At 41.1% G+C, this 25976-nt stretch overlaps 1 protein-coding gene across 1 annotated transcript; it reads left to right on the top strand.

Annotated features, from left to right (window-relative positions):
* The first annotated feature begins 14 nt into the window (after positions 1-14).
* Positions 15-25488, top strand: LOC121650085 (minichromosome maintenance complex component 3 associated protein). Its single transcript, XM_042001373.1, has 28 exons — positions 15-1911; positions 2351-2598; positions 5549-5627; positions 5766-5913; positions 5996-6189; positions 6280-6419; positions 7201-7398; positions 7489-7757; positions 7879-8041; positions 9554-9711; positions 10286-10509; positions 10615-10874; positions 10953-11053; positions 11137-11268; positions 11406-11519; positions 11649-11801; positions 13573-13770; positions 14761-14829; positions 14910-15044; positions 16793-16937; positions 18259-18523; positions 18662-18759; positions 21803-22193; positions 22300-22590; positions 22951-23080; positions 24085-24270; positions 24969-25119; positions 25247-25488. Exons 1-28 carry the CDS (start codon positions 408-410, stop codon positions 25412-25414), a joined length of 6312 nt encoding a protein of 2103 aa, XP_041857307.1. The 5' UTR covers positions 15-407; the 3' UTR covers positions 25415-25488.
* Positions 25489-25976: the final 488 nt, after the last annotated feature.

The following is a 25976-nucleotide window of genomic DNA, read 5'->3' on the forward strand; positions in this document are numbered from 1 at the left end:
GAACTAAAATGTGTAGGACCGACCGGAACCGGATGCTAATCATTGCGTTATCGCTAAGAAAACAAATATCTACTCAGTAGCATAAACCGAAAGGTAGGAGTTTGTGCTATAAACATTATATAATTTAACTATACCGCACATGATTTTTTTACGAGTGTGATGGCCTGAAGAGCAGCAGAATAGACTTTTCCTTCCTAAAGAAACTTCATCACTATTTGTGTTGTTAGCCTATGTTAGCGGTTGAGCTAATATGCTCTTTTTTATATTCATCCCAGCGTTCTTAATTTCTTGCAAAGCTTTTTTATAACAGTTGTTAACAGTTGTGTTAAAGATTTTTACCACTTGGATGCTTGTGTGATATTTTCTTTTTAATAAAGAGTGCCGAACATTCGGCAATATTTTGCGCCATGAATCCGACCAACCCATTTGGCAGCCCACAGGGAGCTTTCCAAGCCCCAAGCACCTCTGTGAAGACCGGTTTGTTCCAGTCATTTGGACAGCAAAGTTCGAACAATCAGGCCCAAAGTATGGGCTTTTTCCAGCCACCAGCGTTTGGACAGCCATCTGTGTTGAGCCAACCTGCGGCTCACGGTAACACAATCTTTGGTCAAGCCCCTACCTTCGGACAGCCGCCTGCCCAGCCCCCGTCGTTGCCTACAATAAGCCAGGCTCCAGCTTTTGGACAGCCATCATTGGGAATGAATAGCTCAGGTTTTGCTAGTGGCACAACGCCAGCTTTTGGACAAACTACTGGATTAAATCAGAGTTCAGTCTTCGGACAAACACCTGCGTTTGGGCAACCATCTGCATTTGGTCAGGCTCCAGGGTTTGGCAAACCACCACCAGCTTTTGGCCAGCAGTCCTCTGGGTTTGGGAACTCTCAGATGGCTACTGGCTCCACTACCACCCCAGGGCAGCCTCAACCACTTAATTTTGGCCAATCTATGTTTGGGCAGCCATCCACTACCAGTGGTTCTGCCAGTGTATTTGGTGCCGCTCAGAGCGTGACCCAAAGTAGAGCATTTGGATCGTCTGAGTTCAGTTTTAAGCCAGCCAACGAGGCTCTTTTTAAACCCATCTTCAGTGTCAGCCCTGAACCAGCTAACCCTCAAACTACTACAGTGTTAAGCTCAGCTTTTGGTGTCAGTGGACCTCAGACAGGCTCCAACACCATGAGTAGCAGCACCACTACAACAACGAACTTCTCTCTGTTGACTGCTGCCAAGTCTGGCCCGCATGGCTTCAGTTTCTCACAGCCAGCTGCTCCCTCTGTTTCTGCTCAAAACAATCCACCAACAACTGGTACAAGCAGTAGTGCAACCGGTGCCCTTCAATTCACTTTTTCCCAGCCAGCTGCCCCTTCTAGTTCTAGTACCACAGAGCCCACCACCCCATCTTCTTTCAGCTTTACAACCAAAACCCTCCAGACTCAGCCAGCAGTCCTATTAGGAGGAGCTGTTTTCGGCCAGCCCTCAGCTTTTGGGGACATCAAAGCTAAAGCAGAGATTAGCACTGATGAAAAAGGGAGCAGCCTTGCTGTCCAAGGGGACACAAATATATTTGCACGATTTAGCAAGGGCACCAAGCGCAAAGATGATCCAGCAGCTGGTTGCTCAGGGCCAGAGAAGTCAGCCACTGAGGAGGATGTTCCAGCAGGAGCAGATTCACCAAGACACCCCTCAAAAAGGCCTTTAATCAGGTCCCGTGGCCTACCAGGAGGCTTATTTAGCAGGGCTCTAAGCGGTATTCGTAGAGATCGCACAAATCCAGTGAAACGAGACGTCTCAAAGGAGCCCCAGACAGTGAAGTGGGAGGAGAACAACATGGAAGAACCCCAAGCTCAGTATGATGACCTGTCTGCCACACCATCCAATATGAGCAGGGATGTGCTGGAAAAACCTGAGGTGTCAGGTGAGGCATGCAAATATACACACTGTGGATGATGTACCTTTTGTATTCAAATTTATTGTGAACATTTAAAAAAAATGCTGCTTAGTGTGCAATCTATATATGACATGGGACTAAATTTTTTGACAATGCCTGGATGGTTAGTTGAATTTACCATTGATTAACCATTTTACAAGTGACTTGCCAGTTCTTTTATTGTGTGGTGGCGTTAACAGTAAATGTAATCTCATAAGAATGGTTATATCTTCATTTTAGTGGTATTCATGAGTCAAACAAACTCATTAACCGTGATAGTTTTAATTGTAATTATGAATGTATTGACAGCTCCCTTTCTGCTATGAAAAACTAAAGTTTTGGCCCAAAGAGAATCATGTACACTTTACATTTACTGAAAGAACAGGTTGCATCATTGAGATAAATTCATTCTATTATGCCTCTCTAGATTCATCCATGACTCCAGATCCAGCCGCTGAAGGGTTGACCCCTAAGAGCCGTGGTGCACACAGGGACAGCTTGGACAGCCTGAGTGGCATCTCTCCCAGCGATCTAACCTCGATCCAGTGCAGGGATGTGCCTGCAGTCCTCAACAAAAAGGACCTGTTGGAGAAGCACTTTGCTCGTTTCGGCAAAGTCTGTAGGATCATCTGCCGGCCTGCTAAGAATGTAGCCATCATACACTTTGATGACCATGTAAGTTTACACAATACCACTTTATTAATAAGCACTTTAAAAACAATGCTGACCATAGTGCCGCACAGTAAAGCAGAGAATGAAAGGAAGACAGTCCAAAAGTTAAAAAAAAGGAAATGAAAGTAAAAAAAAAAAAAGAAGTTCAAGGAAAAAATAAAATCACAATCAACATCTCATTTTGAGTTAAAGTTGAGTGAGTGAAGAAGCCTGTAGGTGTGTCGGTAAATTATTTCAGTCTCGGAGCAGCAACTGTTCTGTCACCTCTGAGTTTTGTACGAGGCTGTGGAATACATAAAAGCCTCTGGTCAGCTGACCTAAGACAGCAACACGCAGGTGAAACTAAAAAAATTTGAATATTGCACAAAACTTAATTTATGTCAGTAATCCAGCTTGAAAGGGGAAGCTAATATAAAGACTCATTACATGCAAAGCGAGATATTTCAAACATTTATTTGTTATAATTTTGATGATTGTGGCTTACAGCTTATCAAGGCGGTGTGGCTCAGTGGGTAGAGTGGTCGTCTTGTAGCCTGAGGGTTGCCAGTTTGATCCTCAGCCTGTCGAGCTCATGTCGAGGTGTCGCTGAGCAAGACACCGAACCCCAAATTGCTCCTGATGGGTTGTGGTTGAGTGCCTTGCATGGCAGCTTCCGCCATCAGTGTGTGAATGTGTGTGTGTGTGAATGTGATGTATGATGTAAAGCACTTTGGGTATCATCCCAGGTACAGTAAAGTGCTATATAAACACAGACCTTTTACTATTTAAAACCCAAAAATCATAATCTCAGAAAATTAGAAAATTACGTGAAAACAATATAAAAAGTATTTTGAATAAGGAAATGTTGACCATCTGAAGAGTACAGTCATGCATATGAACTATTTGGTTTGAGCCTCTTCTGCATGAGTTCCTGCCTCAGTGCGGCGTGGCGTGGATGTTATCAGCCTGTGGGGCTGCTGTGGTGGAATGAAGACCAGGATGCTTCAATAGCAGCCTTCAACTATTCTGCATCGCTCGGTCTCATGTGTCTCATCGTCCTCTTGGCAATGTCTCATAGATTTTCTACGGGGTTCAGGTCTGGAGAGTCTGCTGGCCAATCAAGCCCAGTAATCCCTGGTCATTGAACCAGGTTCTGGTCCTTTTGGCCGTGTGGGCAGGTGCCAAGTCCTGCTGGAAAATAAAGTCAGTGTCTCCTAAAAGCTTTTCTGCTGAAGCATAAAGTGCTGTAAAACCTCCTGGTAGATGCTGCGTGGACTCTGGACTTAATAAAGCCCAGTGGACCAGCACCAGCAGAGGACACAGCCCCCACATCATCACAAGACCTTGATCTTGGATTGTTGCCTCTCCAGTCTTCCTCCAGACTCTGGGACCTGGATTTCCAAATGAGATGCAGAATTTGCTCATCAGAAACGAGCGCTGCTCAGCAGACCAGTTCATTTTTTCTTCCAGGTAAGAAGCTTCTGATGGCGGGTTTAGTTGAGGAGCGGCTTGTCAAGAGGAATACGACATGTGAAGTCCAGGTCCAGGATCCGTCTGTGTGGTGGCTCTGGAACTCCAGCCTTAGTCCACTCCTTGTGAAGCTCCCCCACATTTCTGAATGGCCTTTTCCTGACGATCCTCTCCAGGCTGCTTCATCCCTGCTGGTTGTTCCTCCTCTTCTTCCACACTTTTCCACTCAACTTTCTATTGATGTGTTTTGATGCAGCACTTTGAGAGAATCCAGGTTCTTTTGCAATGACATTTTGAGGCTTTCCCTCCCTGTGGAGGGTGTCAGTGATGGTTTTCTGCACCATTGTCAGGTCAGCAACCTTCCATATGTTTGTGAATTCTACTGAAATAGATCGAGAGAGCATTTAAATAATCAGGATGCTCAGTGTTTTGAATTAATTAGTTGCGTAGTGTGGGGCACTAAGAGGCTACAACATTGGACCTTTTACAGTAGTCTAATTTTCTGAGATTTTAATTTTTGGGTTTTCATAGTCTGTAAGCCATAATTATCAAAATTATAACAAATAAATGCTTGAAATATCTCACTTTGCTTATAATGAGTCTATGTTAGTTTACCTTTTTAAGTTGAATTCCTGGAATAAATTAAGATTTGTACAATATTCAAATTTTTTTTTTAGTATGACCAGTAATTCATATGGTTGCAGCAGTTCTAACAAATAAAAATGGACCGCTGCATTAAACCACTTAAAAACAAAAGAATTTAAAAATAAATTTAAATTTAAAGAAAAACCAAAATAGGAGTGACGTGCTCTCTCTTCCTTGTAGCTGTTAAAAATCTGGCTGTAGTATTTTACACTTGCTGCAGGTGAACGAGGGACGACTGACTGATCCCAAACAGGAGCGCATTACAGTGGTAACGTCTGGAAGTTTTAAAAGCATGGCGCACTCTTTCTAGTTTTTTTTTTTTTTTTCGTATTAAAATTAGTTTTGATTTTCATGTTCACTTGTTTTACATCTTGTACCAACTTCAGTACCACAAATGGCCCCTAAATATTCTTCCTCTACACTGCTGGAGATGAGTTAAAAGGAGACATAATGTAAATATGGAGATATTTTTCTGAATGACTGAACATGTTTTAAATATGGGCCTACATGGGCTGTACGCTGCCAACAAGATGCTTCTAAAACTTTGTTATGACAAAAAAAGGTTTCAGTTGCTCCACAAATGCAGCATGCCCTGAAATGAAGAGTAAAGAAACCATATTGCTCATTAATTAGCAGCCAGTAACACCTGTAAAGTTGAAGTTATTGCTCGTCCTTCTCAGATCTGTTTCTTTCCAGACAGTCCCAGATATCTGCTAAACTTAAATGTTTAAACTGCATTTTACCCACTTTTATCCTAAACATTTAATTGCCTTTCACATTAAAATAATGCTTAGTGAGAGACTTTTCTTCAGTAAAATGTTGACTGACGTTTTTCTATTTGTTAAATTTCCTCTTTCAGGCTGCAGCAGCGAAAGCAAAGAAGAGAGGCAAAGTCCTGCACAGACACGAGCTCCTCCTCCTGTGGCAGAAGAAGAAAAGTAAATGAAAGCTTCATTAATATTAAAACATTATCCTGTATAAAACTGCTTTCATTGTGAATGATTATTATTTACATGTTTATATTTATTGTCAGAGCCACCTTATGATGTCTGAGATGTTTGTGTTTCGTGGATCAGGTCCAGGGGAGAAAGGGAGCAAACCTGCACCAGGAAAGGAGGAATCAGAGGAAAAAAGTCAACAAGTCCCAGAGTCCAAGGCTGCCTCCTCTCCACTCCGAAGGCCTACACTCAGACCTGCAGCGCTCAGCAGCTCGCACACCTTCAGGTTCGACTATGAGAACGTTTGACAGGGGGAGTCGTTCCTGCAGCTCTGTGTCTCTCTGACATCTTGTCTTTTTATGTCTCAGCTCTTCAGTGATGAAGTCGTCCCCAGTCAAAGTGCTGCAATTTGACACGGAGCCACAGAAAGAGACAAGTACCGAGACCCAGAGCCTGGAGCGCCCCGTCCCCTCCTCCCTCCTTCACCTCATTGGCCAGGTGGCCGAGACCACAGAGGAGAAGTACCGCCTCCTGGAGCAGAAAGACAAGATCCTCCGTCAAGGTGATGTGGGGTCTCACTTCAGTCCGTTGCAGCCATCCATGTGACTGACAACACAACAAACGTCTCATCCGTGTGCTCATGTCCTTACAGACAGGCCAAAGAGGACAGATCTGCTTCTGTCCAGTGTTTTTGTGGGGACGTGTCCTGACATGTGTCCAGAGAAGGAGCGGTACATGAGGGAAACAAGGAACCAGCTTAGTGTCTTTGAGGTCATCCCAGAAACAGAGATGGTAACATCTTTAGTTATTTACAAATTTGCTCTTCCTTTTTAGTTGAGATAATGTTTAATGTCTGTGCAAACTGTGGGATTCTTTGAAAGACTCTTAGAAGTCCTTATGTGGTAGGATCTCATCTTCAAAGACAAGTTGCACCAGCAGAAATGTCCTGTTTCTAACTTTCTATTTGGATTTACCTGGAAAATTGGCACAGTAAAAGAGAATTATCTTAATATATGGGTAAAAAGACTTCACTTGAAAATGTTCAGACTATAATCAAGTAAAATAATCTCCCAAATAGTCACGTTTGCTAAGATTCCCTGAAAAGAAAATTCAAGGATTTAGACAAATGAGAAAGATCTTAAAGCAAGGGGGGACACTCATTCCAAGTCCTTTATTAAGTAAAAAAAAAACTTTAAAAAGCCTGTTAATGCATCTTTACCTGTTGTTTATTCATCAGTTTGAAAAAAATAAAATAAATATATATATTTTTTTTTTAAGATTTATTGGCAGTAGTGACCTTTATTAAGTAGTAGCTAGAAAGGAAAGACGGTAGGAGACAGAACAAGATGAAAAAGACTTTTTGGCTTGATGTAAGATTGTAAGACTTTTTGAGATAGACTATTTTTTGCTTTGCAAAATGAGACCAGAGTGTTGGTGTGTCTGTTTTCCAGCTGAACTAAAGCCAGGTAGTTTAACAAATAGTGAAGCTTTAAGTGGGAGCTTGTAGGTTCTTTTTTTTTAATTTAGTCAGGAAGAGCTTTGTAGACAAATTACCACCCCTGTCCTCTTCCAGGTGGATCACTCAGCAGCCATCAAGGAGTACAGTCGCTCCTCGGCTGACCAAGAGGAGCCCCTGCCTCACGAGCTTCGCCCTCTACCTGTGCTCAGCATGACCATGGACTACTTGGTGACTCAGATCATGGACCAGGTGCAAGACAACTACCGGGACTGGTATGACTTTGTGTGGAACAGGACTCGTGGCATCCGGAAGGTAAAGCTCCAAAACACCAGAACACAGCTGAGGTTTCCACAGTATGGTCTCTCAGCAGGTATGTGATTTTTCCCTCTGTGCCGTCCTCAGGACATCACCCAGCAGCGCCTGTGCTGCCCACACACCGTATCTCTGATCGAAAAGTGCACACGCTTTCACGTGCACTGCGCCCATCACCTCTGCGAGGAGCCCATGATGTCTTTCGATGCTAAAATCAACAACGAGAACATGACGAAGTGCCTGCAGAGTCTCAAGGAAATGTACGAGGACCTGGCGACGCAGCAGACCTTCTGCCCCCACGAGGCTGAGTTCCGGCAGTACAGCGTGCTGCTGAAGCTCAACGATGGCGACATCCTGCGGTCAGTCAGGAACACGCATGCACTGAAATATTCAGCTAATTTATTTCCAGTTAGTTTTCTGCAGTCATGGGACGTTTGTTCCAGTCTGAACATGAGAAACTCTCTCTTGATGTCCACACAGCGAGGTGCAGCAGTTCCGCCATGAGGTGCGCAAATCCCCCGAAGTGAAGTTTGCAGTTCAAGCTTTCGCCGCCGTCAGCAGCAACAACTTTGTTCGCTTCTTCAAGCTGGTGAAAGGAGCTTCTTATCTCGCCAGCTGCCTCCTGCACAGATACTTCAATCAGGTCAGAAACCCACTAAGGAATCTTTTACCTGTCCAAATACTCTATCTAGTTGTTATGGATACAGATTCTTTTCTTTGATGAGTTTAATGAGGCCCATTTATTTCTGCCTCCTGTCTGAAATGATATACCCAAAATAAATTAAGTATATCTTCACAGCTACAAAGGCTGTATGTGTAAACTTGGTCTCTACAGAAAGCTGAAGAGGCGTGAGATTACTACAGAAGTGTCAGAATCAGGAAATGCGTTATTGTGTCAGAGTAAATTCACCTGAGACACAGTAGAATAATGAACATCTTTATTTCAACTAAGAAAAAACAATATATGCAAAGTAAAAATCACCTTTGAATCATAGACAGTAGCCCAGTTTAGGAATTTGTTAAATATTATCTGATGAGTAACCATGCAGACGTAGAAGCTAAAAAAGTAAAGCGGAGCAGTTTTACATTCTAACACACGTCTGTCCAGACGAAACCACCTAAATGTGCCATTTGGGCCCAGTAGTGGAATATAAATATAAAAAGTGGAATAAAATAGAATTAGTTCTCCAGCTGAAAACTAATATAACAGATAAAAGATCAACAACGAGAACATGAAGGGGCCCCCCCCATAGGCAGACTGAGCACAGGGTCCCAGGACCCCAAGAGCAACCCGCCCCCCACAGGCAGAGCAGGACCAGGTCCCCCTGGAAAGTCACCCAACGCAGGACTGCAGCCACCCTGATGCACAAGTCCCCAGCAGGGATGCATCTAAAAGATGCAGGATAGTAGATCTTGAGGACTGGACTTGGGCACCCCTGTCCTAGTCTGTCTTCACTTGTGATTGGACGCATGGTGATCCCATTACGATTAAGTATCCGCTCCCCGGTGGGAACCGAATTCTTTTTGTTTACAACAAATAATCATCATTGAGCTGGCTCGTCCACGAATAACACACCACTAAATCAGAATAATTGAAAATGAATTTTCAGACCATTAACAAACGACTCAACTAAGTGTTTCTGTTTTCACGATTAAATCAAACCATGTATCCTATGATTCCTGGAACTTCATCCAGGAATGAAGTTAATTTAAAGTTGCACTGCTTTAACCTGGAAGTGCAGCTTTTACCTTTGAATCAAAACCAAACCAACGCTCACACTGATGGTCACATTTAGTGTCATTTTAGATCAGGAATTCTGGTTTTCTTCTCACATATTTCAGATGTGGAACAGAAATAGTAAATGTGATTATAAAACAGTAGAATTCCCAGTTTTGGAGATTTATGGTTAAAACTTTTTTGTCCAGATAGACAGATCTTTTGTTTTTATTTGATTTCTTTTCTTTTTATTTTGTTTTAATTCTTCTATTATTAATTTACTTTCTAAATGATATTCTCACCTTGCTTTTAATGTTTTACATTGAGTTATCTTGTACATGAAATGTGATATATAAATAAACCCAACTTGTCTGTATTATAATTTACATCCACTCAGATTTTTTTAATATATGTAAATCTCTTTAATTAATCATGTAGGTCAGAGCGAAAGCCCTGAAGGCCCTAAATATGGCTCACACTGTGGGTCCCAGATCTACTCCGTTCCCAGTTGAGGATGTTGTCCGAATGCTGATGTTCCGCAACGCTGAAGAAGCGACTGACTTCATCCAGCAGTACGGCCTCAACGTCAACGACGGGTGAGTGTTAAAGGCCCATTTATGCTCCTTTATGTACGTAAATAGGGACGTTCCTTTCATGTGTCATACGTTGGCGTCCTAATACTTCCATGAGTCCTTTACGTTGCCATGGTTGCTGAGTAAATTCATCCACTAGTGGACAGTGCTGAGTTCAGAGGTCACGTCCATATTCTGACGTCAGTTTCAGACACCGGTTGGTGGCGGCAATGCTTCGCTATAAAGTTGTTTGCAACCATCCGGCACACCCGACACACTCACACAGCCTTTCTTCTAAAGCTCCTACCATATGTTGACCCGCCATCTTTACAATTGTCGCCCTTGTCATTCCCATCTTCATCTGCTTCATATTTTTCCTCCTCTTCCTCTGATTTGTTCTATTTGCTGATTGCATGTCAGCCTTACTGCTCACCACTGCCCCCCCGATTTCTATGAAAATTACGTGAAGAAACGATGCATGGAAGTGGCCGCCCCTCTGCATGTCCGTCTTCTGCATCGGACATAAATGATCCTTTACAGCTAGTAAAAGGAATGAGATTTCTATATTTTGTGCAAATTTCCTTTCATGTGTTGGCAGTGTGGTGGACCTGAGTCGGACAGCCTTTCAGGAGCCAGAACTCCCCCTGTCTCAGAGGAAATCAGAGGTGATCCTTACAAAGAAAATGGCTCTGGTTGGGCAGGTGGTGAACGGAGGCCCCCTCCCTAACCCTCCTCAGCACAGACCTGTCTGCAGCTTTGACTCCCAGAATAAATACAGAAGAGAAGGCCCGCTGGCTGAGCCCACTTCAAGCTTTGTTAAAGGTAATGTCTCACCAGGATTTCTTCATTTTCTGGTCCAGTGAACTGAACTTCTTTCAGTATCGTTGGTTAAATGGACTCTAGTGATGTTTTTCTTCTTTGTCTCAGCTGTTGCTGCTAATGTGGAGGTTGCTGCACCACCCAGCACTGAACTGGCAACTCCGTTCATACTGGTCAATGCTCCAGATGTTCCCTCCGAGTTTCTGCTGCCTCCAGCTGTAGCAGCTGAGACTGGAGAGCCCAGCGAATCATATCACCCTCCGTCTCAGGCACCAGACCCTCAGCAGCTGTTCCAGCCGATCCCTCAACCTCAGCCTGTCAGACCACCATCCCCTCCACCCAAACCTCAGCTGGTGTACACCGACGAGGTGAGGACCATCTGTCAGCTAAACACTGACGTTATTTTGTTTGCATTGTCCTCATAGTTTGCTCATCCCCTCTTTTAGGACATTATGTCAGCGTTGGACTGTCTGATAGAGGAGGTGGTTGAAGTAGCAGTGAGGGAGGTGGCCAATGATGGCGCCAGTTACGCTGCAGCAGCTCTTACGTAAGTTTAAACAGCGCGTCTGGTCACACGATGTTGGAGGTGGTGGAGAAGTTGTTCTGATCTGATGTAGCTTAATTTTGCAGGGAGAGCAGCGCACAGCTGGAGTCTCTGGCGAGTGAGGTGTTGGGACAGATGTTGCAGGAGATTTCCTCCAACGAGATCAAATTAGAGCAAGAGTGTGTCGCTGAAGAGAAACGCAAGCTTGAAGAGGCGAGGTTTGTCTGATCAGTGTGTTTGTAGCAGTTTTATCCTCGTTATCTGCCACCAAGATCACTGTTTCTCACATATTAGATGCCATTTTAAAATAACTGATCTACATTTCCCACATTTCTCTTCTTTGTCTTTGTATCAGGAGGAGGCAGGAGCACGAGGCCTTCCTAGCTCAGTTCAGCTGCTCTCTCTGCACAGAGGTCATCCATGAAGTGTTAGATGAGACCATACAGGAGACCGCCTCCTCTGAGATCCAGTAAGCCTTCAGAAGCTTACCCAAACTCTCTGATCATCTAAAGAAAAATTCACAAACCTGATTCAAGTGATGCATAATAAGATTAAAAAGGACCTTTTTATCATGTTTTTTTTTATCTTCTGTTTTCAGGAAGGCACTGAATGAGAAAGCAGAGCGTGTGGCTAAATGCACTGAGCAGGTCTGCAGCAGTCTCATCGACGAGACTTTGAACATCGACATTGCTCTGTTAGTGGAAGACATCCTTGAAGCAGAGTTGCAACGTATCCACAAGTACATAAAAAGGTCAGAAAAAATGAGGGGAAAACACAAGAAATGTCTGGTTTTGCCCAGTAAAGAATACGGATGCACTGATCCACTCTTTTCACTTCTGATACAAATATCTGAGATTTAGTATCGACCGATACCGATCTGATACCGATACAGAAAAACAGCCTAACAAATTATGTCTCGTTGTGTGGAAAAGACAGATTTTTCTTTTGTGCAAGGCAACATAAGAATTTCTTTCCTAACTTTTAAGAACAAACAGATATAAATTTACTGAATAACTTGTCTAGTTTACAACTGTACAGCAATCTTAAATAAATTTTAACAACCTAAAATAAGCTTCACAAACTTGGTCTAGCATGAAAAAATATAACAAAACTTCTCCTGGTTCAGTCAGAGCAAGTAGGAGTACGACACCCAATGTAAAATAATAAAGTCCTTAAACTGAAAAAACTTGACTACACTGGTCAAACAACATGTAAAAATAAAAGAACAAAACCTTTTTTAAGTCAGTTTAATTAGGAATTCAAAACCAAATGTAAAATGAGTAATAAAGGACCTGAAATTGAGGAAAAAATGCAAAACAACAGCTCCACTAGCTTTGGTTAATAAACAGAAATAAGTTCTTTACAATGGTTTAGTGCAGTTGTGCAATTATTTAATTATGAATGATTTATTTTGTATTTATTTTGATCTCCCAGCTCTCTAGCTGTCTGAGTTCAGCTATTCTATTCTTCATCCACGCTCTACACCGGTGTTTTAAAACTAATCAGCCTGATGTTATTTATCTTATTTAAATGATGGCATGTCCTTTATGACTCTACAAGGTCGCACGCTCACAATTCTCCTCCTCCCTGATGAGCAAAAACACGTGCACATGCACAATCAGGTGAGCACACTCCCACCAGCCGACAGGCAGAGAACGTGGGAAAATAAATGGCATAAATAACAGATAATAATAACCAGGCTTCAATAATCCTGTCGGTAAAACTGACGTAGCTTAGTGCGGTTGTAGTTTTATTTAACATTTACAACTATTTGTCAACTCCTCTGTTTTGTCATACCAATCTGCGGTCTAGGTTTCTACTGCATCTGGACTCAACTACACGTTTTCCAAGGTCCAGCTCCGCTTCTGATCGGTTGTTAATGTGTTTATTCGAGAGTAAAGCTTCATTGATCTCACATCATTGGTAGATAAATTCAACATAAAAATCATCCACATTAGTGCACATTAACTTATTAAATAGTCTTTTTCCTTCTTTTTTTTCAGCACAAACACTCCGGCACGATGCTGGAATACTTTAAGCCCTGAAATTAAACATCCATGACAAAAGCTGCTGAATAAAACAACAGCTTCACCAGCCTGGTAAAAAAATCAGATAGTCCCAACTTGTCGAGCTTTTTCACACACACACCGCTCAGTGTCAGTGGCCTGCTCAGCCCATTTTTCAAGCTTCTCACTGCGCAGCTTTTACGTTGAACGTGTTGGCTGAGGTAGGGTGAAAAAGTTCCAGATGGCTGACCCTTTCGCTCGCTCCACTTTGAAAACAAATGTGAGCCTCCTCATGAAGCGAAGCACATGAGGAGGCTCAAAGCACACAGCATAGAATTACATTAAATAGATCTGCACCTATGGATCAGACCCATTGTCGCTGATACCCAGTCTAGAATTTTAAATACCGATATCAGATCGGTGCATCCTCAGTAAAGAATATTTAAACAGCAGTGAAGTAAACCATTAAAACTCTGCCTCACCATTTAAATATTAAACTTCTTCTTTTCCTCTCAGGTGGCGTGACGTGGTAGCAGTTCGTCGTCAGCTGAAGAGGCAGATGCGAGGGTTTCCTGCAGCTCCTTGCTGCGTTGACCCTCGCTTCAAACTGAAAGCCCTGGCTCCCAGCGCTCCTGCACAGCCCTCCACGGCAGATCTGGCCCGGGGTCTGGTGAACCTGGGAAACGCCGGCACGTTAGCTTTGTCCAGCACCAGGTATGTTGATCCTCAATCAGTGAGCAACGTTTCTGCTAAACCTGACACTAAATGTCTGTTCTGTTCTTTTTTGCATGTATTCAAATGCTCTACGCTTCATCAAAAGTAATGATCAGGTCATTAAGGCATACCTAACAGTCAAAACGAAGTATGGTGGAAAGATGATGGTAGTCTTTTTAACTGAATTTACATATTAATGTGAGCCCTGACAGAGTGGATGAAAGAAAGTAAAAAGTGGAAAGCAGAGACAAAGACAAAAAAGATAAAAAAAAAACTACCACAAGCAGGAAGAATAGGACAACAAGCTCCAACACCTGTAAAGAAACTCAAACATCCTACGGCCTCTTTAAGAAAACACAGCAAACAATCATCAGGAGCACCAGATTTTTTTATTATCTCACATACCCCCTGGACTGTCTCCAAGTACCCCAAAGGGTACATGTACCATTTTTAGTAACTAATGGGGTTTGACCCGGTGGTATACTTTCACTTGTTTATTTTAACATGTACATGGATGAATGTAAAGCTGGATGTCAGGAGGGTGATTGTCCTAATCATCTGATAAATGTGGAAATCTGTCTCCCTACAGCGCTGTGAACCAACGACACATAAGTCTCATGCATGCATAGATTATGTTAATGTAGTCCTTTTTGGAACTCGCTGTAATCCTTTTTATGCAGCCCATTGGTGGTGCAGTTAGAGCAAAACTTAAACGAAAGGTCACGATTGATTCAGAATAATTCTTTCACTTCCATGATGGACAAGTGTGAGCTACATGTTTGGATCAAATAATGTTCCTACCTTCCGTGTGGTGTCATGTTTTGATACGTAATCCATTAGAAAAATCCCTCCTTTTGGAAGCAGTGGAACAAGTGCTTGTACCTGCAACGATCATTATAGCTGTACGAAACGTTTGGACGTTTTTATTGTCATATCTGTTTACTTTGGTAAGTATGAACTGCAGTGAAACGTGTCGTCTGTCCTGTTCAGGTTGTTAAAAATGAGACGAGACGCGATCCACCAGATGAGGGTTCACTTCTGTTATCAGCAGCTGCTGGAGTAAGTCCTGAGTACGTTCATTCACTTTGTGATCTGTGGCACAGAGCAGCATTTTCACATATGTGTGGTGTTTCTGTCAGGGAGATGGCGTGGGCGCCGCTTGACCTGCCGGCACTGGTGACGGAAAACATCCCCAATGCTGGAGACCAGATCTTCTGGAAAGCTCTTCTTCTTTTACCCAGCGACCATGAAAGTGTAGCCAGCCTGGCAGACAGGTGAGCAGCAGTAGTTTCCATCAACTAAACCTACATATGTTTAATCTATCACAGCCAAATTCACTTCAAAGCGCAGGTCAAAATGTTCAGCTCGCTCAGGCGGTTGCTGGTATGACTTTGGTAGGCCTAACTTTTTAGAGTTTTAAGTTATTGAGCGGTTTTGAAAACTTTAAAGTACCAAAACAAAATACTTTAAATTCTTGGATTTATTATTCAAATTTCCTGTTTGAGCTCATTCAGGAAACATGTGCTGACTTTCTCTATTTCCTGCTAGTTACAGTTATATAAGAACAAAATAATACAATGAAAAATTCAGAAAAATGAACAAAAAGACTGGAATAAAATAAAATATATTTAAATATTAGATATCTTATAAACAATGAATAAATACAAGTAAATAATATATAAATTAATACATAAATAGTACATGAAAATAAAAAATTAGATAAAATTAATTATATAAAAAGAAAAAAAAAATTAAAAAAGGGCAGGAACAGTTGCAAATTAGGAAGCATTTTATTAAAGACAAAGAAAATTGTTGGTAAGGCCTCAGTTTATAGGCAGTGTTACACCATGAATGAGGAGCATTCACGGGGCTTAAAGTACACAGGGCAAGAAAAGAAAGAGACAATTTAATGACTTGATGTGTTCGCTAATGTGGACTCATGTCACGTTGAGTTCATCTACCGATGGTGTGAGAGGAACGCTGCTTCACTCAAACGCTTTACTAACCAATCAGAAGTTGAGCGGAGTAGTAGGGATCCAGCTGCAGTTCAGATCTAGGCTGTCGGCTCTTCAGATACTATAGAGCAGAGACGGTGAAACTGTAGCTGTAAACGTCGGTACCTCAGTTTTGTTGCTGTGGTGGAGGGTAAGCTTGTGCAGCCAGGTTATTACATTATATTTAAGCCACTTATTTTGGACACATGCTCTTCGTCCGCTGGTGGGAGTCTGCTCACCAACATGAGCGTGCACACCTGTCTTTGCACATCAAGGCAGAGGAGAACGTCTGTAATGACATGCCGTCATTTAAATAAAGCAAATAATATCAGACCGTTTAGTTTTTAACTCTGTCTATGAACGTGGATAGAAGAAGTGTTGAGAGACGCAGCCTGATGATGATGATGTAGCTTCTGATCTGTGAGATACAAATGGGGCGAATCCACTGCTTTTTGGGGACCCAGATGACATTAGACCAGGTCCTGCTGAAAAATCAACGACTGTTCAACTTTGTACTGAATTATTCTACAGAGGACGAATTTCATTAACACAGATCAGTTTATAATTATGAAACCTTTTATTCTTATTGTGAAAATGCAAAAAAGGGGTAGCTTTAGGGGATGGGGAGGGTGGGACTGCTAGACTTGGTTCATATTTTGACTGAATAATTCTGAATTATTTTATGGAGCTTGTAGATTCATTGAAACACGGTGTCTGATATGTGAAACTTTTATTCTATTTATGAAAATGCATAAATAGAATTTTTTTAAAAGTTCAGATTCGGGATAAGTGTTTGCTTTAACCCCTGCATTCATAATTATTGTCTTTCATCGTTGTTCTTCCATCCAAATTCTTTTCCATAGATCTGAGCTTGAAGCAGAGAGTGTGAATTTCCACATATTTGTCCAGTCTTCATTAGTTAATGCCGCCTTGGCTTCTATTTCCCATTTTAATTTTAATGGAATTTCTGAAATGACCTTTTTCAAATTTGCATTTGAAGTATTAACTAGTTTCTACTGTGTTTTCAGGATCCTGTCAGGCTGGCTGGAGGTGAAACTTGGTGGTGACCCGGAGCCAGAGGAGCAGCCAGACGGCGTCCTGCAGACTCTCTGCATCTCCACCGTGCTGCAGGAGAGCGGGCAGCGTACTCATAAAGTCCACGTTACCGTCAAGGTTAGACCAGAGTGGAGCTCGAGATGGATGTCAGATATATTTCTGAGGATCAGTCTGAAGTGAAGTTGGAGGGGTTCATCTAGGTTTAGAATAGGGCTGGGCAATAAAACGATAACGATATGTATTGCGAAATAACTTTTTCTCAATAGTAATATGAGACTATCGCGATAGAGCTGAATCTGAATTAAGCACCATGTGGAACCAATCACTCCGGGAACATAGTCGGTCAGGTTAGGTTGACGTACAGCACAGGCGAAGCTAATGAGCAGCACGTGTGTAGTTTGAGCTGCAGTAGCCGACTAGCCGACGCGGCAGCCGAAAAAAATGAGTGGTTCGTCTGGAGAACCGTCAACCATGGATGACGAGGTCACTGAAAAGGACACGGATCAACGTTCAAATGCCGAAGAAATTGTTGAAAGGAAGGGCCCAAAAAGTTCGGTAGTGTGGAGGTTAAAGTCTGACAAAAAACAGAGTAGCGTGCACTGTAAACTGTGCAGAAAGCATGTTCCCACAAAGTCTAGATTTTTATTTTCTCTAATTTATTGCCTTAGAGCATCAGATTGTTGCATTTTATTTAATTGTCTTTGGAGGCTGCTTTAATTTGCACTAAGGGTTTCAACAAATCTTTATTTTATTTTCTTTTATTTTGTATTTAAAAAAAACAACCCAACAGACTTCTGTAAATAAGGACAAGGAAAGATTCTGAGAATTTAATTTTAATTTCTATCTTATTCATTTGATATTGACAAATGCTTGTCCATTTTATGTCTGTTCTCCTTTCGAACTTGAAAACGTTAATCTATTTTTTAGAATTAATATTTGTTTTTAAATGGAGTAGACCAAACACTTTAGTGGTCTGTTTTGTTATTGTTCTCTTTTTAAGCTTGAAAGCTTCTGCCTTGACTTTTAGTTTGTAATATGAACCTTTTTTTTAAGTTATTTTAAACAGTTGCATTAGGTTCCTTCAGTACATCTGTCATGCTGTACCTATTGTAGGAAATAAATATTTAAATCAAAACAATCCTCTCACTTTTGATGATTTCACATCTCAGTTATGAGCAACAGATTATTTAAATTTGACAAATAGTGATTTGAGTTTTATATCGTGATATATATCGATATCGCCTAAAATGAAAATAAATATCGTGATATGAAAAAATCGTATATCGCCCAGCCCTAGTTTAGAATATCAGGGAGTGTAAGGACTAGTTGGTCATCATGGCTGTTTGTGTATCGAAATGCAGTTCGTCATATTCTTCTTTTGTGTTGGTCGTCTGCAGACTGTGAAACTGGTTTCTTTTCTTCTCTTGGTGTTTTTCAGGCGGCCCGTGGCCCTCTGACTGAAGACAGCCTGTCCAAAGTGGAAGAGTCCTGCGAACTCCAGGGGACAGGAGCCCTCATCATGTTGCTCCCCGCTCTGCCCGGGGTCACGCCCGGCCAGGAGGAGCAGGATGTTCCTCTGCTTTCAGCCTTACTTCAGCTCAAACAGCTGCAGAAAGCCAACACCTGGCACTGTCCGCTGCCTCTGGTGGTTCTGGTACCAGGACCCGACCGTGGTGCTGCAGAGTCACAGAACCTTGAAGAAGGTAACAGATGATAACAGCTGCAATGACACTGATTAGTCGGTAGATGGTAAAATTAAAGTAAGGAGAGTTCAGACAGGTAGATATAAGTGTTACATTTGGCTGTTATTGATTAGTTCGTGTTTGGTTAATGTCTCTCAGCTCTGATGCTGCACACACTCATGAAGGAAGGGTTGATATCAGAGTACATATTCTTCTTCATACCAGAGACCACAAGTGATCTGCAGGGACCCAAACAGGTACTACACACACACACACACACACCTATAAAAGCTCGCGGTTTACTACATGAGCACCAACTAGCCAACTAACACTGTTAGCTGTTAGTGGAGTAAATCACAAGTTTGATCATGAGACGATGTTATCTTTGATTCAATGATACGATTGTCATAATGACAAATTCTGCCAGAATGCAACTTAGATTAGAGTCAGGATCCAGAGATCAACATGAGATTCATATTACTCAATCACTTCCATTTATATCAAATCATAGAAAGCAACTAAAATATCCCCTAATTTCCTTCATGAGCTCAAACATTAAAATCAGGGCTGTCAACTCATTTTATTTTAGGTGGCACATTCTGCGAAATTTAATCTCCAGTGGGCCTGTAAAATAATAAACTATAAATAACAAAAACTCTTATTTTGCCACTGAAATTTCTTGAGAAAATTAAGCGCAGTTTCAACTTTATTTTACCTTATATATTTAGGTTATATTTAAGCATATTTTATATAATTAATTGTTTATCGATTTCATCTATGTTATGTTTGTTATGTATTAGATTATTAAAATATATGTATTCATTTATAAATAGATATATGTATATACAGCTTAACTTATGTAAATATACATATTTTGTGTAAAATAAATTGCATAGATTTAAAAAAAACTATTCATTAAATTTAATTTATAATACTATTTCTGTTTATAAAATGTATATTTAAATTTTTAATAAACTTTATTAACTTCATATATGAATATATTTTATAGGAGACATTTTAGTGTACGCATTGTATTGATATATTTACACTTTTACATATTTACTCATTTACACATGCATCACAACTTAGAGATCACAGTGGATCTACAAAATCAAAACACCTTTAATTAAAAATGCAGCTAGTTATGGTCAGAGTCACTTTTAAAGAGCAGGAAGTTATTTTAATCCTCCTCCAGCCCTTGTGCATGTTTCAGGTGTGTTTTATTGATGCAAATGGCATAAAAGTTTTTTAAAGTGTATTTTGGGCAAAAGTTTAAAAATGTAGGATTTTTTTTTACCTTTTAATCACAATTTTTAAAAAATGGTCACACCTACATTGTTTTATGCAATTGACCCCAATTCAAATGTACAAACAACTTTTCTGTTTTATCCACCGCTGTAGTGTAAATTATGTTTTCGGTGGCCCACGTTTGTCTGTTTTCAGCATAAATCAACAAGTTAGGGATGGATTTTGATTATATGTTCAGGAAATCATCTAAATGGAATAAGGAAACATTGATTAGATTTTGGGGGCGATCCGAATCACCTCCTTAACCCTTTTTTTTTTAACCCTAGAACCACCAGAGGGGGTCTTTTTAACATCCTGCTAACATAATAAAAATGCTTAAAGAGGCCAATTCTTTTTCCCTTTGAATCTTTTTTTATTTTTTGGAAAAAGACTACTTTAATAAATCATTATTTGATTAGCGTGTGGGATTATTTTTGGTCTGTATTTCAAATAGAAAATGTCAAAAACTTACTAGCTTACAACATTTTCTTATTAGCCAACATATAACAAAATTTAATCATTTTAAAAATGTGTTTATATTTTTTAGCGATTTTTTTAGGGGGAAAAATTAGAGAAGAAGTGTCGTATAATGCTAAAGTAACGAAAGAGTACGAGATGTTAGCTGATACTGATTTATCGTAACCCTAACCCACGTCAGCAGCTCAGCGATGAATGCACGCCTGGTCATTCTGGCATGGATGCAGCTCCAGGAGAGGACCCCTGCATTCAGCACAGCCAGGTCCAAAATGTTATAAAACAACAAAACAGGCCATTATCTAGTTGCAGCTCCAGATTAATGCGTCAGTATCTTGTCAAGGAGGTCTACTCCTACATTGGTCCTGTTATAGTAAGAGGAGCGGATCATTTCTCCCCCATCTGAGTCTTCCTCATTTATTTGTTAGAGCATAGCCAAAGCTTATTCTGTATTCATTCTTCTAAAATTCTTCTTCTAAAATGATTATTATTATGTTTTCAGTTGTGTTAGTTAGCTTTTTAAATTTAAATGTGATTTATACTGGCTGTTTTGAGGGGATCCATAAGCACCTGCTGCCTTTAATAAAACATCTTTCAATATAAATAAATGCAGCTGCAGCTTCATACGACACATAATTATGATTCTCTAAGCAATTTAAATGTTGCACTGGCCTTAACATTAGTCTCGGTGACCCTGCCTCCAGCTTCCTACACCAGCAGTTCTTTGTTCTGGCCCTGCAAAGAGTTGTTTCCAGTTTGGCAGCTAAAAGGAAAGAACTGGAACCAGACTGGTGGAAAAACCCACCCAGAGACAGAACATGTAAACTCCTCACATTTCTTCTGCATCTTCTCATTTTCTTTCCTTTCTTCTTGTCTTTCTATTCAGTCTATTTTTCTTCCTTTTCTTATCTTTGCTTTCTGTCCATTTTCAGGTCCATTTTCATTTGACTGATGTAGAAAAATTACCAAGACTCTGGAACGAGTAAAAGTATAAAAAAGTTTATTACAAGGGAATTATTGAATACAGAATTACTTGCAAGTAATGAGAGTGCTCGTCTCGACTCTCATGAAGTCGGGAGAGACTCTGGGGAGGCAAGAGGAAAAACAATAGTTGTACATTTCTGTAGAAAGAATCCTCCTTCCTGAGGACCTTGGGTGGACACACAACTCCAAGAGCTGGCGTCAAAACAACCTCACATAGTTGTGTCTCCACCAGAACCAGTCTGACTAAGGGTCTGAGGAAGGACCAGATAAAGGTCATCTTACCCTTGTAGTGAACTTTAACAGAGCATGTACATGAAGAGAATAAACCTTCAAAGTGAATAAAAGCATGATGAGTAAAAATGTACAATGTAAAAAGTGCAATATAGTAACAATCAGTGTAAATACAATTTATAAATGAATATAGTAAAGGAAGTAATTATACTTGTGATTAATAATATTATATATCGAACATAATAAGTAAAATTTCTTCCACACTGACCTGGTTTTAAAGCTCTTTGACTGACGTCTGACCTTACGTGTCTTGTTTGTTTCTAGCTGAACCAGGCTCTGTGCTGGCTGCTGGCTCGTGCTCCACCACCCTTCCCGCTTTCATGCCAAACCCTGGTGCAGCTTGTGGAGGCTACTCTGAGTCGTGAGTTTAGTTCCAGAGTTTACGCCAACCGCCAGGACCGGACTGCTGCAGGCCTCCCCTCCCAGGGCCCAGCACCTGTCATCCAGCTGTACAACTCAGTCCTGGCTCATGTTGCTGATCAGGTGGCCTCGCAGGATCTCTGCCGACTCTCATGGCCGCCAGGTGAATTCTGCGTGCCTGATACCTGCGGTTTTGTTCCACATCTGGCCTGGAATTCTGCCCAACATCTGTCCTGGCTACGTACTGCCATCCTCAGCCTGCAGCTACCAGAGTGGCAGCAGCCGTGTCCAACAGGTGAGAGCCTGACAGGTGTATTAATAGAAAACGTCTAAGTTTAGTTATCAGATGTTAACGGGACCTCAGTAAAAACCTAATTTAGTATCTGAATCTTTCAACTCAGACTCATGGACAGAACTCTGCTCCTCCATCCTTTGCTACGCTGCTACGATCCCATCATCACGTCACAGTCAGCCTGTCCTTATGTCACGGCTGGAGAACCTTCTGGAAAGGATCCGGCTAAAGGCACGGCACGCCAAAAGCCGGGTTTCCAGAGTATCCGGTGGAAGCTCAGGCAGTGGTCTGCAGAATGATCATGAAGCCTTCACTCTGGTTCCGTGGGATGATGTGGTGGTGATCTGCATAGACCACAAACTAAAAGACTGGCAGATACCTGAACCACCTGTCTGTAAAGGTGAGGGCTCTCCTCTGGAAGGTCATTTACAAAAAACAACAAAACATGTTTTCCAAATTTTTAAAGTTATTTTTATTTATTACCTTTATTTGTAGAGGTTTAATTCATTGAGACATAGGGTCTCATTCCCAAGAGTAACCTGCCCACAAATACGTACCAGTACTTACAGACATAGTATTCTTATAAAAGAGCTTAAAACAATGGATTAAAAAGTAACTAATAACAATTACAGTGTTTTTTCAGTGTGTTTAAAATGAGTGTAAATCCTCCAATGTGGGCTCAAACTGGCCAAATGTGTCTACGTTACGGTTTGTAGTTTACATTAAATACATATCTGCTTATTGATTCTGTTGTTTAAAGATGCTGTGACAGAGGATGGGGAGATCCTGGTTTACTTCCCTACCGAGTCATCCAGTGGCTTCCAGCCACCTGCAGAGTGGACCCAGGCTGTCAGACAGACTCACAGAGAGAAGCAGCAGCAGATGGACAGGTAAGGAGCATCATCTTGATTAAAATAATCTACTGCATGAGATAAAACACCAGACCGATAACTGCTTGTATTCATGCAACGTCACATCCTTCTCATCAGTTCTGAGTAACATGAAGCGGTCAACAGAGCTCATTGTGGACCAGAGTGTGTCTGCCGGACCAGTTCTTGATCGCTGGAAAATGCCTTACATCTGTGTTGTTTGTGCTTGTTTAAAATCATTCAAACTGATCAAGGTTACTTCATAAAAGGGAAAGAAGTCAGTGATGTTATAAAAAGACATCAAGAAAAGTGGTTTGCAAACCTTTAACTGGGATCAAAAGGAGCTGAGGCAAATCATGTCAGGTTTGTAAATCACTTCAGTTGGTTAGGGTCCTTCTCTGTTAGCTGGCAGTACGTTGTGGGTAAATCAGAGCTCAAGGATCAGGATGTTCTAGTAATCCTTATGAAGACAGACTGGGCTCAGGCCATGATAGAGTAAAACAGTCAGTCACAGTTTGTTTACACCAAACACACGTAGCAACGATGCTATTAAAATACTATGATTTGTATTTAAAGGAGTAGAAACAATGCAGAATTTGTCATGAAGGGTCCTAATTCTAACTGCTTTCAACCATCAACATGTGAAGAAACTCCAGGACACTGCAGGCCAACAACAGCTCCAGGAAAGTGTGTCAGTGTACCATCAAAACAAGTCAGAGGAACAGAGTTTTAAGCTCGGAAAATGACATAGTGTTGCTTTAAATCTTTGTTAGATAACATATTAAGTTATTCCATCTCTTAGCTCAACTTTTTTAACGTTTCTTATGCGTATCCTCGCATCTGACATTAAGAAGGTGTGTCCCAAACCTGAGGAAATTGTATATTTATTATTGGCAGAGGAATTAATAATGTACATTATGCATATTTTAGTTGTTTCTTACAGGTTTGAAGAAGGATGTTGTATCTTAATGTTCTTGCAGTGATGCAGTTCCTCCTTTGTTTTCTCTCTCTGTCTCCCCACACAGGGCAAGTGCAGCTGCTTGTGCCCCATCTGCCGGATCGTCCCCCAGACAGAGGTTGTTCCACAGCCTGATGGAGCCTGTCGAGGCACCACCAGCTCCGTTAGACATCACACACACTGCCACAGCACAAGAACTGCTGGCTCACAGAGTCCTCCAGAGCTTACAAGAAGAGAAAGCTGAAAGCAAGAGGTACAGCCGCATCACCGCTAACAGCTACTAGCGTTCACATTTCTAAAGAATACTGTTGATGCTTTATGAGCTTTGACTTCAAAACACTATCAATCTTCACCATCATTTTCCTCGTTTTACCAGAACTACATCATTTTAATACCTCTAAGTGTGTGAAAAACCTAGGTGTTCTTTTCCACTCTAAACTGGATTTTATTCCACACATTAGAAATGTCACAAAGACAGGACTTTATCATCTTAAAAACATCGCCAGAGTCCGCCCATTTGTCTCTCTTGCCAGCACAGAGGTGCTAATGCATGCTTTTATTTCTAGTAGAATAGATTATTGTAATGCCCTGCGCTCTGGTCTTCCCAAATTTCAAACCTACAGCTACTTCAGAACTCAGCAGCACACGTTCTGATGAGGACCAGAGGACAGGAACTCATTACACCAGTTTTAATATCACTGCATTGGCTCCCCGTGCGTTTCAGGATTGATTTTAAGGTTCTTTTAGTAGTTTAGATATCCATGTTTGTGCGTGCAACTGTATGAAAGACTTTGACTTTTTTTGTTTTTTGTTTTTTTATTGTTCTTATGTGTGCAAAGGCTCGGTTTGTTTTTAATATGCATAAATTGATTTTTTCATGTAAAGCACTTTGTGTTGCCCCAGCATGAAAAATGCTTTATAAACAAATTTGATTTGATTTGATATCTGCAGGAGCATGGAGCAGCTTCAGCGTTGGGTGGATGGTGACCCCTTGGACCACTTGTCCACACCGCTCTTCGTTCCATCCTCCACTCTTCTGTCCACACCCACAACCATAAAGTGGGTGGCCAGAGAAAAAAGTCGAGAGGCTGCTTTCACACAGGTATGACACAACCCCTTAACTTCCTTCATGATTCTAAAACAAGTTATGCTTCACTGTAGATTAGATTTTTGTTGAAGTAAAAGCAGGAATACAGATTTATATGGTTATTTTTTTTATTATTTCTCAGAAGCCAGAGCCTGATGAGCCACTGGAGAAAGAAGCCTTGCGTAAGACCACTCCTGTATCTCTGGCGTGGCGACTGAAGGATCTGGAGCGACAGATTTTAGCTAGCCAGGAAGAAGAGCTGGCCTGCAAACTGAAGCTGAGCGGGCTACTGAGCATTGTAGAGGACTGATAATTGATTGTTGATGGGAAATGTTTTAACATATTTTCTTTTGAAAAAAAAAAAACAAATCAGAGAAATTTAAAGATGAATCCACTGTTGAAGTCTGTTGTTCAAATCTTTTTGAGTTAGAAGGAAGAAAATCTATATTTATGCTCATGGATAAGCTTTGTACCTCTGTTTAATGATGTGTAGGAGTTTTTTTTGACAATTTTGGACATTTCATTGGGGTTTCGTGCAAACCTCGTGACTTTTTGTTTATTTTCCTCTTGTTAAACTGATGTTTAAACCCTCAGAATATATTTGTAAAGCCAGATTCGGCTTGCAGATAGCCTTCATTTTTGAATGTCCCAGTTTTTTAATGCTGAATTATGAAATTGTTAAATAAAATTGTTATTTTTCATGTAAAAGAATAAGTTGCAGTGGTGGTTGATCGAGCTATTTTGTGATTGGCTCCGTTGTGAGCAGCTGTGTGGTGTTGCTCAAAATAGCAATCTGATTGGACAACCTTACGCGTAGACCCACCCCTTACTCCGCCTAAGCGCTTCGTGATTGGACGGCGGAGTCTCTGCTC

This window comes from Melanotaenia boesemani, chromosome 12, assembly GCF_017639745.1.
Source record: "Melanotaenia boesemani isolate fMelBoe1 chromosome 12, fMelBoe1.pri, whole genome shotgun sequence".
In the NCBI taxonomy this organism is placed as follows: domain Eukaryota; kingdom Metazoa; phylum Chordata; class Actinopteri; order Atheriniformes; family Melanotaeniidae; genus Melanotaenia; species Melanotaenia boesemani.

Coding starts and splice junctions, on each gene's coding strand:
- LOC121650085 (XM_042001373.1), top strand. CDS start 408: ATGAATCCGACCAACCCATTTGGCAGCCCACAGGGAGCTTTCCAAGCC. Junction 2,599..5,548: donor TCATACACTTTGATGACCAT/GTAAGTTTACAC, acceptor TTCCTCTTTCAG/GCTGCAGCAGCGAAAGCAAA. Junction 5,628..5,765: donor CCTGTGGCAGAAGAAGAAAA/GTAAATGAAAGC, acceptor TTCGTGGATCAG/GTCCAGGGGAGAAAGGGAGC.